Genomic DNA, 20,880 nt, shown 5'->3' with positions numbered 1-20,880 from the left:
ACATTATGAGATTAACCTCTGGCGGTCAATGTGTTAAGAAAAGAAGAGAACTCTCATTCCTCTAGTCTAGGCTATGCGCCAGAGATGTGTGGCAAGCCATCAACTAGCGAACAACTTGGACCGCTGTACAGCAACCAATCATCCATCAATGCTAGCACCCTCCACCACACATTAGCACCCGGGCCTGACTGGGCGAAGACAAAGGCCATGTTGGTTTGTTGGTGCGAAAGCTGAAAATAGCAACACATGAATGATCCAAGAACTCAGAAATGAGTAAAAACAACTTCTATTTTTTTTTCTCAGTCTCTGAATAAATACAAGCTTAGCCCCCGGAACATCTGCAGGTCTATGTGAGAGGAATGGAGCGGGCGGAGAGGCAAGGCGAGCGGGTCTTGGCGGAGCGGCTTCCTGTTTTTCCTGTGTGAGCGATACGTGATGCTGAGACTCCGGGGCCATTAAGTGCCCTGGATTTTCCACTAGAGCAGAAATATCAGACTGTTGATTTCCTCCACCAAGGGACTAGCGACCCCAGCTATTTTAAGACTTTGAAACCAAAAAAGCCACCACAGGGAGGGAGACCTTTTACTTTAACAGCTGGACCATATATTTCTTCACAGGCATAGCGAACAAAGAGGTATGACTAAGAAAGGTATTCTCCAAGGGGCGCAAGAGTGCGCGTACGTACACACATGCACATGTAGTCTACTCATGTTTGCGTGCGCGCGCACGTATACCTAGCCAGGACAAGCAGGGGTTTGTTTTGAGTTAAGAACCGGCTTTGTCGGACATGTGGAGAATCGGAGATGGGAATCGCTGCGCTCAGCAATCCGTTCTAGCTAATGGCATTTGCATCTGTACAGCATGTGCTTTCCCTGGTCTACCATTCTCACACTGCTCCCACACCATCATAAACTGCAGCCCCCCCCCCACCCCCCCAGGCAGCCTTCCTTTATCCAGGACACTCTCTCAGGTCTCAACCCAGAACACCAGGTGATCTACTACATGCCAGAGTTATTCCTCCCCCATGGCCAGAGACCAGGGAGCACCTTAGGACAGATACTGATGGATCTCTCTCTGTCGCACTCTAAGACAAAGAGAGAGAGAGAGAGAGAGACAGAGAATAGACAGAAACTATTCTCTGTCACTCTCTTTTCACCTTCCTTAAAGCTGCTCTTAGTGAATTTCATTCAAACATGCTAAATGTTTGCTGCAAAACAGCCACATTAATATTTCCTGTCACACAATCCTCTTAGGTGAGATTTTGTCATAATGCAGGAGGGGTTTGTCTGTAAAAACATCTGCAAGAACATCGGTCGGTCGGTATGAATGTAACTTTATCTCATGTCTGTTAAAGCCTCTCTCAGCCTCTTTGTTCCTCTTTCTCCTTTGTCTGCCGGGAGAATAAGTGGGGGGGGGGGGACCAGACATGTGGCCCACGGCACCCGACTTGCACTTCTCTCTAGCGCCATCTTTTGGTCATAGGGGCATCACTGGTGGACCGCGTGGGCTCAGACAAGACACACGGGCAGCCAGCCAGCTGAGCTCATACTCAACAATAGAAAGAAGAGAGAGTGAGAGGGGGGGGGGGGGATTGATGAAGACGCTCATTATCACCGATCGCTCTGACTGACAAAGGCCCGGGATGTTTTGGGGCGGCTGAGGTCGGCCAGTTGCTGGCTCCGTGCCCGGAGGCCAGGTCACTGCCGTAGGGAGCTGAAACAATAGAAGTGGCAGGAAATGTAGGCTGGCAGCCAGGCTCTGGAGGTGGCTTTGCTGCCTGTGCCCCTATAGCCGCTCTGCGGTGTCGCTGCCCACCTGCTACCTGCCTGCAGCCAGCTGTCCTCACCTTCAACTCCCTACACAGTCAAATCCAAAGTATAAATTTAACTCCATTTGTGCTCTCTCTGGAGTTAAATTACCACTAAGTATTTACTGTGTAGACTCTGTCAACACCACCCCACCTCTCTCTCTCTCTCTGCTGGGTGTCTATGTAGGGCACTGGCTGCCTAACTTTACGTAGCTCTGAGTTGACCCACCTACGGCTCCTGGAGTTTTCCCCCCTGTGTGCACCTCGGTGAACAGAATCACTTGTGGGTTGACAGGACACATCTGTTTGTTCATCACCACGCGGTAGGAGGGTACGTGCACTTGCAGATCTGTGAATGCGTCCAAATGGACAACTTGATGTGTGATTGTCTGCATGCAGGACTCATTGCAGCTCTTTCTAAATGCCCTCAATGAGGAAAACGGCAGGAGGGAATCCCCTCCTCATCACCTTCTGTCCTCTTCTTTGACTTTTTCCATTGTTTGCTCTTTTCTCAAAGAGAAAAACGGAATACTTCACGTGCATGAGCAACTTGCCCCGAAAGACTCAAGACTATTATTTCAGGAAAAGCAGCAGAAATCTAGGTCAGTCGGGAAAGGAGAATGCGATAGAGAGAATAGAGAGAGAGAGGGATGAGAGGAAAGTGGAGGACAAGAGAGAAAAGGTGAGACGGAACAGAGGAGGGTGGTCAATACATTTCCGAGGGGAGAGCGGAGGACTGATGAGGTGGAGAGAGCTTCATGACTGTGGGATCCCACCAGGGTTCAGCCGGGACGGGAAACTGTGTCAAGGACAACTAGGAGAGACTGAGAGATATGAATGACCGGCAAACTCTCACATGAACACGAACACACACACACACACACACACACACACACACACACGCACACACTCTTACTTGTAGATGCTGTGACCCATAGCACATTCTCTCATAACCAGACAGATTTATGTCACCTCCAAGGCAAGTCACAGCAACATATGTCAACAAGCTCACACCTGACTCTGCCACAGTGACAGCTGTGTCTGTGCATGCAAGAGCACATACCTGTACACACACACACAGATCAGAGCCTTCGCTCACTCACAGTGACATCTGCCCTCAAGTTCCTGGGGTGAGCTTTGTGGGCGAGTATGTTTATGCTATGACAGTGAGTGACTCTACTCTGTGGTGACGTATGATGCTTGGGTCCCCATATACATATGTAAGTGTAGACATATCTGTAGGGATACAGCTTAATTGTGTTTTTAATATCTGCATAATTATAAATTATTTGATTAAATACTGCATCTTTCTGATACACTACACCAGAGGAAGCAGACAATAGGATCCGTCAGGATGGGGTTGACCTCAAATCCAAGACATTGTTTGTGTGTGTGTGAGTGTGTCCGTGTGTGCGTGCATACTAGGGCGATGCCTTAGGAAAATTTTGATTTTCGGTTCTGGACAATCGCTGGTGCTACAATCACTCTGCACAACACACCCTCGGGTCCTCGGCGATACACACACCAAGTTTGAAGTCAATTGGTCAGACGGTGCTTGAGTTATGCGTGAGACAGACACACACACTCACACACACACAGATTTTGCGCAGTTGTAGTTCTATATTCAATACTCAGCTTCGAAGTCTTGCTATGGGAGAGCGCCCTCTAGCCCCCGTCAACAAGTCTCTGCAGCTGACTGGAGCGGCCCTGACTGCCGTTGGTCGCTCCATGGCGTTCCTCGTCACCACAGAGAGAGCGAGGTGGCTGGACCTCTCGCGTCTCTCCGACACGGAGAGAATCGCCGTCATGGACCAACCCGTGAAGCAGAAGTGTCTGTTTGGGGACGCCATCGCCAGCCTGAAGGCCAAATAAAGGTCGAGGCAGGAGCAGGGAGAGGCCATGAGGGCCTGCATCCCCAGGAGGTCACCCCAGCCCACCGCACCTGCGCCTCGACGACCCCCGACACCAGCGTCCCGCGGTAACAGGCCGTGGCACTCGGTGTCACCTGCCGTCCCAGCCAGCAAGCCCAGCGGCCGAGGAGGCCAGGGGCACCGTTTCCGTTCGCCAAAGGGCTCCAGGGGCGCACCTACAGAGCCGGGTCGCAAAGCCACCCACAAGTGCGAACACGGGAAGCGGCAGCAGCAATAGCAGTCCCAAGGTCGGGGGTGACGGTGTACGACGCCACTCCCCGCTGTTTATCCCACGTTCTGGGAGCCGGGTCGAACGGGGTGCACACGGTGCACGCTCTCTACCACCAGGCCAAAAGGCAAAAGACTTTGCACATTTCTGTACATTACCCAGATGTAAATATGCAGATGCAAATGCCTATATTTTCAATAAAGAATGTTCTAAGTCCACGAATGGGGAGGCTGCACACGAGACCGTTCCAGAGATGTGTGACGTCACTGGGGATTCCCAGTCGACGTCACTACCACAAGGGAGGTGATCAACACGGACGCCAGCCTGTTGGGGTGGAGACCACCTACAACGGCAGGGCTGCCAGGGGTTTGTGGTCCCGCAGGTTACAAACCTACCACATAAACTACCTGGAGCTTTTGGCAGTTTTTCTGTCAATAAAACAATTCCTCCCGTTCCTGCAAGGGCGTCATGTGTTAGTCAGAACCGACAACATATCGACACTATGCTACATCAACAAGCAGGGAGGCACGAGGTCCTGTGTGCTGCACGAGTTGGCACACAGACTGCTCATCTGGAGCGAACCACGATTGCTGTCTCTCAGAGCATAGCATGTGGCTGGGATCCAGAACAAAGGGGCGGACCTGCTGTCCAGGGGAGTGTGCCATTACGGGGAATGGTCACTACACCAGGACAGCAGAACTGATCTGGGCTCGTTTTGGGCGACCTCAGATATATCCGTTTGCCTCACAAGAAAACGCGAAATGTCGCTTGTACTTCTTTTTTGGGGGAAACGAGCCTTATTCAACGGGCGATAGCAACAAAATGACAGATTGGAGTAAAAACATTTTTCCTGGATAGAGGAGCCCTCCCCCACCCGCCAGACACTTTTTGTTTACTTCCGTGTCTACAACGTGGCTTCTGCGGCTCTCCAAAGATCGTCAATGTAAGGTAAAAAACGCTGGCATGGGGATAAAAAACTATGTTTTAATCTCAGGCAGTCAATGTGTTAAGGAACATAGCATATGAAAAACATGGATGAGGAGAAACTGATGTTTATTCTAATCTGTCGGCACAACTGCCTTAAACGTGTAATGCTGTTGTTAGTAGGAATAAACACAGGAGCACCCGGATGGAGCGGACTGGAAAGGGGAGGAGCCAAACCGAAGTTCCTGTTGAACACGAAAAAGGAAGTTGTGCCCCCATTTCTTTTCTAATTTAAATTATATTTGATTAAGCTATTGCACTAAGAGACAAACACAATTTAAAAGCACTGCCACAGCAATCATGAACTGAAATTTCAAACTGATAATTTCCATTTTGCCCTTTTAACACATTCCATGCCAGAGTTTAATCTCATAATGTACTCACCAGTGCCAGCGTTTTATTGTTGTTTTTTTGTTTTTTTCATGTCGCCACAGACCTCGCTAAATAAGTTAAAAGTGCGCGTTCATTTGGTTCTAAACGGATCTGTGAGAAACGGCCAGCATAAACAGTTTCCAAATCCGAGCCGCCATCTTGAAGATACAGCGGATCAACGCTAAACAGTGATCAGCGAGGAGTAAAACAACAACCGAGAAAATCGAGTTTTAAACAGGATCCCAGACAGGAAGCGGATACGATCGAAAAAAACGGAACCCGAATAATTCTGTTTCCGACCGGAAACCAGAAACGGAAATGGATCAAAAAAAATCGGAAAGTGCACCTGGGGAAATTTCAATGGGAATCGGCGGTTCGCGTAGATCTACGCAATTGGCACGCTTTAAATAGGTTCGCGTAGATCTACGCGATTGGCATTCAATGTGTTAAAGCTATCATCTCTATGCGACAGTGGAATCAAGAAGGGTTTAGCTTTATTTGTCACCCACTCATACAGGTACAAGCAACGAAATGGTCTATGATCTGGTCTATGATCATGTGCTTTACAGGAAGAAAAAAAGAAACGGCACACGGCTGCTCTACTGAACTGGGAGCAGTGGGAGACACTGTCACTGTGGGTACTGGTGTACTGAATACTGTACTGTACCGAGATGAACCCTGATGTGGTTGACATCAGTGAAATCATTCAGTCAGTGTGCTCTGCTAAAGATCTGGGTCGCCAGTCACCGCTGGCACAGTCCGAGAGAATCCAAACACAAAACAAATGTTTTCATAAAGTCGCCCAATGTTGAATCAGCATTATTCATTTTACTGAGCAGTTTTTTTCCCCCATCGGTTTCGTTCCTTTTCCTTTTTTTCCCCCCGAAGGATTGGCTTGGATGACTTGGGCTGTGGCTGCGCCTCTGCAGGCAGCTGGTTCACATTAGGGCCCTGATGATGAGAGTTTGATGTTACCCACATCTTAAGTCCTATATACTTCGTCGTACGACGAATAGCAAAAATAGCCAATCTACGAGCGTACAACACGTTGTATTGCGACGCATTGTGAGCCTATAGTTTGGTTATTTTTGCTATTTCTGGAGAGGTTTTTCTTTTCTTTATATGCCCAAAATAGGGACGACAGGTTTTAACCCCTGTGACAAAACAGCTGGAATTACTGAGGACACATCAAACCAGATGTGTGCTCTCCCCCCCCTGCTGCAATCACAGATAAGCCAGTGCTGACTGGAAGCATGTTACTAATCTAGAACACTGCAGAAAATCAAACAATGGACTTTTGTTGAGGAACGGTGCTGAGAGGGTAAGCTACAGGCGACAGAGACTGCTGCTATAACTATAATTTAACTCAATGGGTGACAATGCATTTCTGCGGGACGCCAAAAGTCATACCACCAACTTAGTATTTAACGTAGTCAACATTTGCACAGTGTATTTACAGTAAAGCCTGTGGAAGCAAAGCCAAAATCACAACGTAAGAGGCAAGATGAATGTGGTATGATAATGGGAAGGCAAGAGAGGTGATTCTCAGAGGAATCAGTGACTGAATGTCACTGTACTGTATAACATCTCAGCAGGATGATGAAAAGTCTACTAGTTTGCTGAGTCCTTGATGTGAATAAATGCATAATTACAGTACATTTGGAAAACCAGGGAGTGTGCAAATTCCCTAGTAAATTAGCAAACACTGTTGTTTTCCAAATTCACTGCGAGTCTGTGACACATACACAGAAAAATCCTGACTGTTAAAGATAAGGCAACAGATAATATTAAACGCTGGAAATTGATCTTATGTAAAAGAAAACTGTAGCTATGTTGTAATTTGGCATTCTCATAAGCAATACATGTTATATCCATTTTGGAAATAGTATTTGACCAGCTAAATCCACCCCCTCCCCAACATTTTCCATACTCAAGGCAGTGACATCAGGAGAGGAAGTAGTATTACCTTGCTGCTGCTTGACTTCCAGTATTGCGAATATATCTGATTTTGAATACTAAATATTTACAATGTACATTTATCGGCCAATAATGTACCAACAATAGTCTACTAGTACTATCAACTTCCTCCACTCGTGATGACATTACTGTGATGTCCGCGATAATACTGTACCTGTATACAGCTGTCACCTTTTCTAATTTTAAGTAATTTCCATATCTGTTGTCAATATATTCTGTAGTATGTAATTATCTGAAGTTGTCCCTTATTTGCTGCCTTACCTTTACCACAAACTAGACCCTAGTGGCCCTATTCTGGGGTGAATATTCTGTGAAATGCGACACATAGTGAGCTTGTAGATACACCTTTTTTGGCAAAGAGGTATGGCGTGTAGGGCAAAAAAGGAGTTGATCAGAGACCCCTGAGGGACTGTCAACGAAGTACTGTATATACAGGGGTGCACATAACTTTTTTGGTCTAGTACTCAGAAGAGCACCTGGAGATGTTACTTGGTGCTCACCAAATAAATGGTCCGGTGCCCCCCGGCGCCGTTTTGTCAATGGGGGGGGGGGGGGGGAGGTTCAGTTCGGTGCCCCCCGGGACCTGTTGTTGGTGCGCGAAAGCGCTTCCCTTCGTCTGATGTGTCGCGCAGCATGCATTTTGACGACGCATGCGCACCTGCACACCAGTTATGTGCACCCCTGTGTATATAGTAGAGATGCGCGGATCGCGGTTTTAGCCGCGGTTGCCGCAGTTAACCGCAGTTTGGGTGGATTCGGTCAATCAAATATAATTATTAAATCGGATAAACCGCGGGTGAAATATTGCATGACATCTAATATATCTATCCATAAAATAGCTAAATCTCTGCGTGCTTGTGTCTGTGTGAGTGTGTAGAGCAGCCTCTGTGCGATGCGATCTCAAAATGCATTGATTTAGCCTATGGAATGTCGGTGCGTCTTTTTTCTTTTTTTCAAACCGGTGCTGCGCTGGCAGCAGAGCAGTGCGCTCTGTATGTTGGATGCCGCATGTATGTTGGATGCCTGTATGTTGGATGCCGCACAGTCTGTATGTTCAGCGCAGCAGAGCATGTGCGCTCATGTTCAGCGCAGCAGCACCGGTTAAAAAAAAAAGAAAAAAGACGCACCGACATTCCATAGGCTAAATCAATGCATTTTGTGATCGCATCGCACAACTAACGGGGAATACCAGAAAATAATAATATTTTGACATACAGGAAAAACGGTTGGTGCGGATATTTAAATTGGCTAATATAATTATTGCGGTTGGATAAAGGGCGGATAATTAATTTGTACATGCGGATTCGGATGACGTGAGAGGCCATCCGCGCATCTCTAGTATATAGGGTTTAACTGGCTAAATGTTAACCTGACTCCGCCAGATGGGGCGGTATTGAGTTCACATTAAGTTCACAATACAGCCTCCATCTGGGAACGCCAAGAGAATGGAGTTTACACCGACCCGCGCCCGGTCGAACCAATCAGCGGCAGCTACGGGCAGGATCTTGGCGAGACCGGGTGTTGACGCCATCGAGAAGCGCCTATTGCATTGTACTGTAGTTCTTTCACTATTCATCATGGCCGTTACCACGAACAACAACACTACAAGTTGCGCAGCTACTATACGTCATGTAGACAAGTCAATATGATTGGTTGGAGTTAGCACGCCCAGACGGTGATAGACAGACGATCCCATCCAATCACCTGGCAAGTAGCTTGAAAAAAGGAACCGCCGCCTTGCAGCGGTTGGGCTACCGAGGTCCCAGATGGAAGTAGGTTGTGAAACAAATGTTTGAGCAAGCTTCTTCCATTTGGCGGAGTCAGGTTAGTTAAATGTAACCAAACACACATGAATAAATCAACAGGGACGATTCTGTAGGAGTAGAAAGAAAGAAAGAAAGAAAGAAAGAAAGAAAGAAAGAAAGAAAGAAAGAAAGAAAGAAAGAAAGAAAGAAAGACAGAGATAGAGCGAGGGCAAGGGATCATTGGAGATGTGAGCAGACGGGGTCACAGTGATAAAAAGTTAAATCAGCCATGGGAAGTAAGAGTAATGGCAAGTGGCGCAGACCAAATTCAGCACAACTGCTCTATAAAGAGCTTCCAACATGGAGAGCAAAGAAAAGCGAATACGGAGGTAAAGGTAGAGACCTGAACAAATGCTACAGGACTGAAAGTACAACAAACATGTCACCTTCATTTGTTCATGTTAAATGTTGTAGTACTCTCAAAGGGACGTGTACTTTTAACAAGCTCTTTTTGGACCTTGGAGCAGGAAGGTGAAAAGAGAGATTTAACCTGACGACATTCCCCTCATACAGTTGATATGAGCATGTATGCACAGTATGTAACTATACCTTATGACAGATTGCAAGCATGAGCGAACAGCAAGTGCTGTAGTAGATCATCAAAGCCATGTTGTTATTCGCAAAAGCACACAGCCTCTACAAAGCTGATTGTATACAGGGAATTAAACACTGATATTAAGATTTTATCAAGTCAATTCTGCTCGGTTTATATGCATTTCTAAGCAACTCCTAGCCAAGACTCTTGACCAATAAGATTGCTTGATCAATTGCTGTATAATATTGGATAAACGGTTTTATTTTACACTTTGGTAATCTGCTTGCTTTCACCTCGCTAAGGAAACATTATCTCAAAATAAAACTGTACTTGAAATATATAGTGGACAGCTAAAACTGAGCTACAATGTCAGTGAACAGAATGTCCTCCTGAAGCCAGAGACCCCCCCATGCACGCTTACAGGTCGCACTTGAGGATGGAAAAGTTTCCACGGTGAGTGATTGAGCCGGAGGTCGAATTCAAAGGCAAGCTGTCAGGGAGCCGACCCGTGATGGGAGGCCTTCATTTCCTGAAGCTGCTGCTTCCAACAGCTGGCAGGAAGTAGAAGAGGGAACGTAAGTCAACGCACACAATAGATACAGCGTCTGCCTTTCCTTTGTCAGCCTGTCTGTATGTGTGTGACTGTGTCTTCTGCTCTTCATTTAAAACAGACCTCATTGAGGGGGTCTTACTCCTACACACACTTGTGACACACAGACTCTCACACACACACACACACACACACACGCGAACACAAACAACGCTTTGTCATGCGGTGCGCCGTCATGTGGTTAAGAATGATGCATCCCACATCAAATGCAGCTGTAGTGTGTGTGTGTGTGTGTGTGTGTGTGTGTGTGTGTGTGTGTGTGTGTGTGTGTGTGTGTGTGTGTGTGTGTGTGTGTGTGTGTGTGTTTGTGAGAGAGTACAATTCTTTCCCTCTCCAATTACTTGCTCCAGCCGTCAGATAATAATGGGGGTCTAATCAGGGCCAAGCCTGTTGGGGTTTACACACTAGTGCTCCGTTGGCAACTTCCTTTCTGCACACAGTCAACTAACAGGACAGGAATGATGGTTTCCACATGGCCTAAGAGATGTGTGCATGTATGAACGCAAATGCACATTTGTGTGTCAAAAGTTACTCCTATACAACCCCTACTACTGCAGTACTGCTTTGTTTGATAGCTTAGTCATGATGCCTTTTAGATGGAACACGCCCTGATCCAGGGATGGATGCTGTAGTGTCACTGCATCATTACCAACCAAGGATGTCGTCATCCCTGCCTGCCTAAGACTGCTTACCGACTGCTCTGTCAAACCTACAGCGGCTCCAGTGATTTGACCGGAGGCACTCAGTATACTGTTGCACCATCCAAGCTATACTCCCAAATCCATTTACAGCATATTTATGAGCTGGTACACATGGTACTGACCATATAATGGAGGAGAGGGCTCTGTGATCGGCTCACCAAAGGATGGATCGTCTTATTGATAATTGCTTTCTCCGATATGCATTCTACCCCCGCGCCTGCTGCACGCATTTACTGCACGTCAATATCCTAATGCATGTCCCTTTCATAATTCATGATAATCTCGTAGGAGAAGCTCCTGGAGATTTGGAGCTCAGTCGATGTGTCAGGCACTCTGTTCAAAGTGCAAAGGGGTGATAATGTGTGAGGTCATGTTGATGCTGCAATTCAATAAACAAAAACAAGGCTAACATACACAAACACACACTCACACACACAGAAGTATGAACACATTATGCCCACACCCACAGCCCACACATAACCCGTAGCCCTAACAAAATTAACTCATGACACCTTATTCACTGAAACGCTCCCTTCTAAAACTGTCATCAGCGTTGTGTAATGTGTGTGCTCAACACAAATGAACCGGGACTGAGACTGGTCTGGTTGTATGGCACGATGCACACTAACTACAAGTAGGATGCAGATCTTCTGATACCATCCATACTCTCATCAGTGAGGCAGATGAAAAAAATATTCCAACTGCTGGGTGGCCACCATGTCTGGGTTGTCTTCACCATGCTATCACACCCAATTTATATGCTCAACTGAGGCCGGGAATGACTAATTCAAAAATGTCTGCACATCATAGAGGATTCATCTTCACATAGCTCATGAGCTGGAACTGATGAGGGGAGTTATAAATTCAGATTAATTAGTCTGAATGCGTTAACTACTGGAGGAGGAACCCCTCATTTCTGGATGTGTTTCTGAGAAAACGGCTTCCGCCCTGCAGAGGACGAGACATGCAGCCAGCGAGCACAGCTGTCTACTGGGACCACTCAGCCGTAACCAGACTGCACCACATGGAAGGGTACGCATTGTGCGTGTGAGAGACAGAGAATGTGCCAGTGGGGTCATTTATCTTTAAATGGAATGAAAGCCAGACGATAGAGTGAAATTTTAAAGCGAAGAAAGAGCATTTTTGCCTGTTTGTCTGTGACAGACAAAGACTTAGAGGGCAGACAAAGGAGAAGCACACGCAATTGGTTGTAATGGTTACAGTGCAAACTAGGGAAGTGCCAGTAATGGATGCAGGCATGGAATATTGCACTCATATGAGCTGTTAGTCTGATTGAAGGCAATCATTTCATTTTTTACCTTCACATATAGAGGGTATGTTAGCTTTCTGGATTATTATGGAACATATCTCAGCCATTTTTGTCTCTTGTGCAATTCCCCCACTCAGATTACCCCCATCTGCCTAGGGATTCTAACCAGCAACCTTCCGGTAAACAAATACTCTCTATAAGAGTGTTATGCCTCCGCAGAGCATAGATAAACCGTGTAATAATCGATAAATATTTACCCAAGACGTTTCCTGAAGGCACCTCTTCCAGTTCCTCCAGCTCCTTGCCCATCAGCAGGTAAAGGGTGTTCAGAGTGCAGCAGGAGAGGTGAGGCACCTCAGGCAGTGCATCTGAAGCAACGCAGCCCTCTGGGAGCTGACCCAAGGGGGAAAAGACACAGACAGAAAAAAAGGCTTTAACCACTTAAACCCTCTATTCTTAGTTGTACTTGGACCGCTTTTTTCCGTCTAGAGACCAAATCTTTTCGCCAAACATTGCCGATCTACAAGCTCACAACACGTCGCAATGAGCTTGTAGATCTGCTATTTTTGGCTAATGTTCTCCCCAGAAAATGGATGCTGGGGTTCAAGTGGTTGAGAGGCTACATATGGTATTTACACAATTGTACATGTTGTGTTTCAATGTGCCTCAGTGGCGCTTAAATCTAACCCTGTTTATACTCGCCATGCTTTGTTTGTTTTGGATGGAGGAGGGTGAGAATGGATGGGGCAGGAGACAGAGCGAGAACCTCTTAACTCGCTTCCAGAACATCAAAGATAATCACATTTAGCTGTTTGCCATCAGATCTTAAAAATATTGTGGGCCAGCAATGTTTCACGGCAATCGGACACTACGTTCATGATTTGAGGGATTTTGTTCAAAACGGGCCACTCCTGCAAACTTTGGAGGCTAATCAGGATGGAATATGAAAAATCTGACAGATGCGTATTGATCACATGACTATAGAGATAATGTGTACCAATTGGCGTGATGTTTGGACAAAATCTGTACGAGTAATCAAACAAATCAGCCTCCTGGTGGTGCAATAACAGACCCATCCAGGGAGTGTGTGTGCACACGCCGATCTGGCCAACGGTGCCGGAGGAAGGACGGACATGTCTCGGCCACGCCTTCGGCCTGGCGGAGACAATAATGTGTCCGTGTCACCGTGACATGTTTATCATGCCGCAGAGCAAGTATTATTTAACCTTAACATTGTCTATGCACTGTGCACAGAGATGTAAATTAGAAAACATAGTATTGTGGTATTTTTGGGGGATGACAACAGTGTAAAATTATTTGGCCTTGTTATGCTGCCTTTCAACGTATCGGTGTAGATAATTGGAAATTGTGTAGAAATTGATTGTAGCACTTAGGCGGTGATTCTAAAATAGCACTAATAAAGAATAGGTGGTCACATTGAAAAAAAGGCATTGGTAGGGCAAACCAAGCAACCCACGCACACCAATTATTGCATTTGTTGTGTCTGCTTTCTACTGTGTGTGTGTGTGTGTGTGTGTGTGTGTGTGTGTGTGTGTGTGTGTGTGTGTGTGTGTGTGTGTGTGTGTGTGTGTGTGTGTGTGTGTGTGTGTGTGTGTGTGTGTGTGTGTGTGTGTGTGTGCGTGTCTGTTTGGGAGGTTTGTATGTATTTTTACTTATATAGAAAAATATATTCATGACCACAAGAGACAGACCTCTGAAACAAACATGCTGAATGTTCAATAAGGCCTTGGGACTGGAGCCAATCTTTACCTATAGGTGTACTGTATAGACATTAGATGAGCCTGATGACTACCTTTCTAGGTGGTTTGGTGCATATTAACCATGTGTGAGCTGCATGTACATTATACATAAACTATACCTAGTCAAGCTGTGTACACATACACATGCAGGTATTTACCATGGTCAAACCCTTGGCAGGATCATATTTGGGACCCAGGACAAACACTTTCTGTCCTCTCTTCACCACTCCACTGTAGACCCTGGCAAAGGCCACAAACGTCTCCTTCTCCTCATCCTCATCCTCAGGCTTTGGCTCTTTGACCATCAGATTCTCCATCTGAGCTGAGACATGCTCTCCACCTGCACAGAGAGAGACAAATGGACTCAGTCACAGTAGCCTGCACATGGATAACAATCAAAATGATTGGACGGAAGGAAGGGAGAGAGAAAGAAAGAGAGAAAGAAAGAAAGACACATTTGGATGGGTGTTTGCAACAGGACGGGAGGCATGTTGTGTACTTCCTGACTGGGTGTGTTCTCCTTGGCTCTCTCCTTGCTGATTGGCTGCCATCCTGTCAGCGTGCCTCTGTCTGGCCAGCTCCCTGCGCTGCGTTAACTCCTCCTGGGTCAAAGGCCTGAGAAGATATACATGGAGGCACACAGGCAGACACACATCAGTATATTATTTGGCCACTATGTTAATTCAAGCAGTCAATCATCTCTCCATCACTCTCACTGAATGCCGAAACAGGTCTCTACCCATTTTATCTTCTATTTTTTAATTAACAATTTGGGTGCTCAGACAAAACAGACAACCGTGCCGACTAACAAAACAACAAAAAGAACAAGCATTTTTTCTTTTAAGGTTTTCTCTTCGTTCCTCTTTTTTCTAAACTGGGCATGTGATGGCTTGCACCTTTTATTCTTACCAATTTAGTCATTGCATTAGTAATGTAGAACTTGTTGGTCTGTCTACGCTACTAGAAACGTTCACTCATTGCTTGTGCGTGTATTTGTAACATTAATGTTGCGTGTTTCACATCGTTCAATAAACCCCTCTTGATTTGTTATTCATAAGAGTTCAAAGACACATTAAAGCAATTGGTCTAATTATTATTTTTATTTCTGGTTAAAGCAATACAAGGCAGGTCCACAAATAACGATTTTTAGCAACCTCTGCTGGTCACTACCGTCACTGCATGTATTTTGCGTAGTCCTGCATTACCCAGAATTCCCTTTGTTTTCACCGGAAGGCGGAAGCGTTTCAAAAAGCGTTCTTTTAATTGTTTTATACTATCTGCAGATCGTTTCTCTTAGCCAGTGGAGCATTAGTTACCGTGAGCTGTGTTTTCTTTTGCTGTTGTTTTTCCATCTTCAAATCCTATAATGTCTTAAAAACAGTGTGAGATTCCTTTTTGTTAATAGCGCGGTAGTTCCTGGCCAAACAGGAAACCGGTGCGGTAGTTCCTGGCCAAACAGGAAACCGGTGCATTTCCGTTTCTGTTTTCCAGCCGGATGACGTCATTTTCGCGGGAATGACACCCCCGCCACCGTTTCAATAGAAAATAGTTTAGGCTTTCGGGGGGGGAAATTCATGGAGTGGGTGTTATGAAACATTTGCCACTCACAAAAGATATACATTTTAGCTTTAGTTTTTTTGAAAAAGTTACCTAGTACAACTTTAACTTATTTGAAAATGTACAGAAAATACAACAGAAAATGTATAATTATATTATTTGCATATTACAATAGGCTACAATACCACCACGGTCCAGCCATATTTCAGAAGTCTTTTGGATAGATACATTTTCTGGGTTCCTACACATTTTCCATTTTTAAATTCCATACTTCTCCAGACTCAAATTTCCAGAATTCTCAGTAGATTTGTCATACCATATTTGAGATCCGAGTACAACTACTGTAGCTAGATGTTTATGTAACAAAATACTTTTAAAGGTTTCATGACGTTCAGTTTTACCACACATTAAAAGTCTTTGTCATGGTCCTTCAAACGTGTATAGAAAGTTTTAACAAAAAATTCCACTCCATTGATCCATGGCAGGTGTTTTTCTCTCACATTTCTAAAGCCTTTTCAACTGCAATGAAAAAAGAAATCTTTGCCTGCGGGTGTCGCTGGTGAGGGATTTTGCCTGTCAATCATCGCCTCTGCTCCGCCCCCCCCCCAAAGGAAAGGATAGGGGTGAGGAGGACAGTGGGCGGGATTAATCGGCTGTGACCTCACTGCCGAAGGGCCACGCTCAGATTACTTTTCAGCCTAATTATTCAGAAAACCCCAGACCACAGAAAATCCACTGAATGTTCAAAGTTCAGATTTTTTGGGTGTAATTGAGGTCATAAAACCCCCAAAAAAACATAAAAAATAAAAAAAGTGAAAATGAATGTCATAGAACCTTTAAAATCCAACCATTCTGACTATGTAGGATATGTTAGATTGCTAATATGTTGCCAAATAATTTCAAGAAGATTGTAGCTAAGTACTGTAGCTCATACAAATCCATTAAACACGTAACCACCACCTTAGGCAATCTATAAGCTTACAACACGTCATGCGACAAAACTGAAACGGTCCTACCTACCGGTATACCCCCAAAAATACTTACTTTCTATCAATTACACACCCCATGAAGCCTTGAATTCATGGGAGAATTCTTTGTTGTTGTTACATTCCTAAGCCAATAATTTGATGACCGGCGGAGTCTTCGGTAGGAGACTCAAAGTGTCTCCTACTGAGTCTCCTATTGACCGATGACCCAGTCATCAAATTATTGACTTACAAAAAAAGGTCCATGAATTCAAGGCTTTATGGGGTGTGTGTAATTGATAGAAAATAAGTATTCTTTTGGGTGAACTAGTCCTTTAATAGATTGAAAAATATATATATTATTGTTCTCCCCATTAATCTAATCTCCTTTATAAACAATTAAATGTTTGCGCCGTCTGTGCAGCCTCCTTTATTTATTGTGTCCATGGTGATGAATGCAGCCATATGATAATTTACCTTTTCTGATAACTACATCACTGCATAACTCATAAATCAGAGACAACCTTTTGTCACAATGTTATTTGTGAGGCTATGTACTGTATATGCAATTCAGAGATATTGACCCATTTTCTAATTTGGTAGTGGATGTGTGGATTTGGTAAAGTCAATAGTTGGAAACATAATAATTTTTCTATACCCTTTTTACCAAACTTATCCAGATTAATAAAATCAAACTCCATACTTTTCCATACTTGTGTAGGAACCCTGCACTTTGGACATGGTTGGACTTGTGTTGAGCTGTAGACAAAGACCAACTAGAAAATGTCAGTATGTTTGTTTTCTTCTCTATGTAATTGACTGTTATAAGCTCAGAGCAAATGAAAAAAATTAACCACTAAACCCATTATACTTAATTGCCCGGGGTCCCCCAGGGGTCTACACTTGGTCCCCTCCTATTTCCCCTCTAAACCAATTATCTTTGCCGAAAATAGCTCATCTACAACGTTGCAACACATTGTGAGCTTGTAGATCAGCCATTTTCACAGAACGTTCACCTATTTTTTGCAGAATGTTCACCTATTATGCCATGCCCAGAATAGGGGCGCTAGGGTTCAAGTAGTCAGCACTGTACATCCCAGTCTCTGACCCGCAAAGTGTTAAACAGTATTGTTCTACTGGAGAGAGGTAAAGTGGAACAGTGCGAGGATGTATGGGCTTCATATGGCCTATGGCTGTTATTATGTGGTAATGATTATGTAGTTCAGAGGTCAGATGTCCTGTCAACACCTGACACATGCCGCTTGGCTTTCCCCATGAGTAACCATTTCTAAAATATGGACTGCCTTTGGAAAACATGAGCGCTTTGATAGTTGGCATGGGTTAAATTCGACGATTACTCCCCTGATAGGTACCTCTGTGGTGCACTGGAAAAACAGAAAGCAATTACCTCCAAATTACTCTGGGTACATGCCCTGTGTGTTTGTATGCGCAGTGTGTGTGTGTGTGTGTGTGTGTGTGTGTGTGTGTGTGTGTGTGTGTGTGTGTGTGTGTGTGTGTGTGTGTGTGTGTGTGTGTGTAAGCAGTGTGTGTATGCGCAGTGTGTGTGTGTGTGTGTTTGTGTGTGCGTGCGTGCGTGCGTGTGCGCAGTGTGCGTGCGTGCGTTGTGTACTTATTCTTCAAAAAGACCACAGTGACTACTACACAAATGCAGCTGGTCACAACAGCATTGAGTAACAGCGTCCAACAAAGAGTTCAACTCCATGATGACAAACCACTTAAAACAGCCCATAATTTTGCCTTGACAACAGCAGAAGCCCTGGGAGTGACTGCACCTCCGTTTTGCATGAATTAGATAAAAATGGGGCGGCAGCCTACATTTTGCCTTCTAAATGAGAACCACTAAAAGGACAAAGGATGACAGCATGGCCTACAGAAAAACAAATAACCACTATCTTTGCACACTTCACTTATTTCAAAGCACAGGGCTGCAGTAAACTGCTTAAGTATCTTTATTCCTCTTGCATAAAATCCCACATGGAAAAAAGAGACAAACCAAAAACAGGCTGATTTTTATTGAAAGAGCAGGTATCATTTTACCACAAAATTCAATTGGGCCCATTTCTCCCACTGCGCTGTTTACACAACAAAATATGTACCCCATTGTGTTAGCACCGGTCTACATTCTTACCAGCAGACCACAGCTAAGTCCTAGTGTTTTTCCTCAAGAGGTCAAATCAGTCGCTTATTGACAATAATGGGAATGCCAGGAGTTTGGTTTTTGGCCTCGACCACTGTGGTTATGAAGTAATGGCTTCCAAACACTGAAGCAGGACGCTCGAAACCACAAGCAAACCTTTTAACTTTGCAAAAGAGGGGGGGGGAAAGGCAGTGGAAAATGAAACAATATATTGATACTAAAGCTGTCTGCAAAAAAAAAAAGGAAAAAACACTTTTTTTTACTTTTTACCACTGAAGGATTTTGATTGCAGATACTTTCCATTCAAGCTGGAGTGCATAAAAATGTCACCAAGTGGTGACTTAGGCTAGATACCTTTTGACAAGTGTGTCAGTGCATTTCAAAGTGCATAATTTAAACTGATCATCTCAATTATGTTTTCTTTTGGAAGATTTAGCAAAATTCTGCACCACATACCCCTTTAACTGTCATAAACATCTTCACCCTATTGCCTCTGAAAAGCTTTGTTCCTTTGCTACTTTTTATTTTTTGATATTACGAAAACTCAATAAGAAACTGTGATACAATTCAGGGACATGCACTGATTTGTCAGTAATTGAACAAACTGCCAACAACAGATGCCTTCAAGAAGAGCTACCGCAGTGCGGAGAAGATTAGTCAGAAGCAGCCATGAAGACGAAGAGCCAGCCAGTCTATGCTTGAAAGCTTGCCTGCTTTTTCTACCCACCAACTACCCCTGAGCACAAACCAATGACCTTATCAGCCAATCAGAGAGGAGGACATTCAGACACTCTGTATGTGTGTGGGCGCATCTCTCCGTGTGTGCGCATGTCATGTGTGTGATTGGCCGTATAAAATAAGTTGCGTGGAGTGGGGAATGTGTGTGTGTGTGGGGGGGGGGGCTCCATTCTGTCTCATAACTGCTGTTAGGAGCCAAACTGGCGATGGCTGTCATGACAACAGACTGAGCATGAGGTGTGTATGAGCATGTGCCAGGAGACACCCTGCCTGCAGTTCCTTCATTCACACAGTCACAACACACACCTTCACAGGAAGCATCCTCCTCATGAGGTTCAGAATGGGATGAAATGTTAAAAGGTCAAATCAAGGTGCAGAGAAAGTCAAACTACATTACCTAGTAGCTATCTCAATTCATGAAGTGATGCCATAAAAAAATATATATATGTGGATTGTGGACACCGTATTTGATAGCATTGCTATCGCAATGACTTGTGGCAGTAATGCATACTAGGGATGTGACAATGCTGACTTTCAACTCGGCTTTTGACCCTTGCTCCAGTCCCCTCTCGCCGACATTTCCAGCAACACAGTAAACAACAAATTAATTATAACATTATTAACAGAGCGGACTAGGAGTTAGGCTTCTCATTCTTGAAACATGCTTTGAACAACAAGCTTTGAAATCAATAAATTATGAACATGATGGCAGTAATTAATTGCAACAAAAAAAAAGTCCATTGACTTGTCAATAAATGCCTCCAACATGTCGACTGGCAAAATACTGAGTGTTTTAGTTTTTTTTACATTTAGAGTAGCCAATAGTTTTTTTACCCCCTTTTTCTCCCCAAGGGTGAAGGTGAACACGTTGCTGTGTTCTCACTGCTGTTGTATCCTTCTGACTCACCTGCGAGTGAGGAGGCCCCACCGGGAGGACGTAGGACCTTCATCCTACTCCTCCCGCCCAACACTCCCTGCTGACAGGTGCCGCCCCAGCCCGTAGGAATACATGCAGTGACAAATATCATCCTCCCCGCCTGGCTTCCCTCCCCCGAACACTGGCCAATCGTGTTCACATAGACGCCTGACAAAGCCAGATGCACCACGGTGGATTCGAACCCACAACCTCCGTGGTGGTGGGCAGGGACTTTACCACTGCGCCACCCGAGCGCGTTCACATCCTTATTGAGGATGGCAAGGCGTGGGCTGCGGTAGACATTTTCACAACAGAAACACAGCACCACTTCAAAGGGTTAACTGAACACTTGAGAGTGAATGAGGCGGTGACGGATCCCATGGATATAATACTTAATATGGAACAGAAAGGCCTCCTTCACCTTCATTGTCTGTGTCATATACAGAGCCATAGGAGGCCAACGCACTTCACCCATCAATTCTGCTAAGAGACCCCGCATTCTAGAGGAGATGGTGAATAATGCAGTGCACATCGGCCATGTGGTGAAAAAGGCACAGCAACACCTCTCTTTCACTTTCACAAGCAG

At 45.0% G+C, this 20,880-nt stretch overlaps 1 protein-coding gene across 1 annotated transcript in view; it reads right to left on the bottom strand.

Moving 5' to 3' along the window:
- efl1 (elongation factor like GTPase 1) overlaps positions 1–20,880 on the bottom strand; it is an 86,540-nt gene that overhangs the window by 45,073 nt on the left and 20,587 nt on the right. Inside the window, exons 13-15 of the mRNA XM_080436339.1 lie at positions 14,460–14,575; positions 14,119–14,300; positions 12,458–12,593 (exon numbers count right to left, since the gene is read on the bottom strand). Of these exons, the coding sequence (XP_080292465.1) occupies positions 12,458–12,593; positions 14,119–14,300; positions 14,460–14,575 (434 nt within the window). The remainder of the gene's footprint in view (positions 1–12,457; positions 12,594–14,118; positions 14,301–14,459; positions 14,576–20,880) is intronic.

This window comes from Gymnoscopelus braueri (assembly GCF_963280865.1).
Source record: "Gymnoscopelus braueri genome assembly, chromosome: 1".
In the NCBI taxonomy this organism is placed as follows: Eukaryota; Metazoa; Chordata; class Actinopteri; order Myctophiformes; family Myctophidae; genus Gymnoscopelus; species Gymnoscopelus braueri.
Note: the sequence above shows the minus strand (reverse complement) of the source record. Positions and strands in the feature narration are given on the sequence as shown.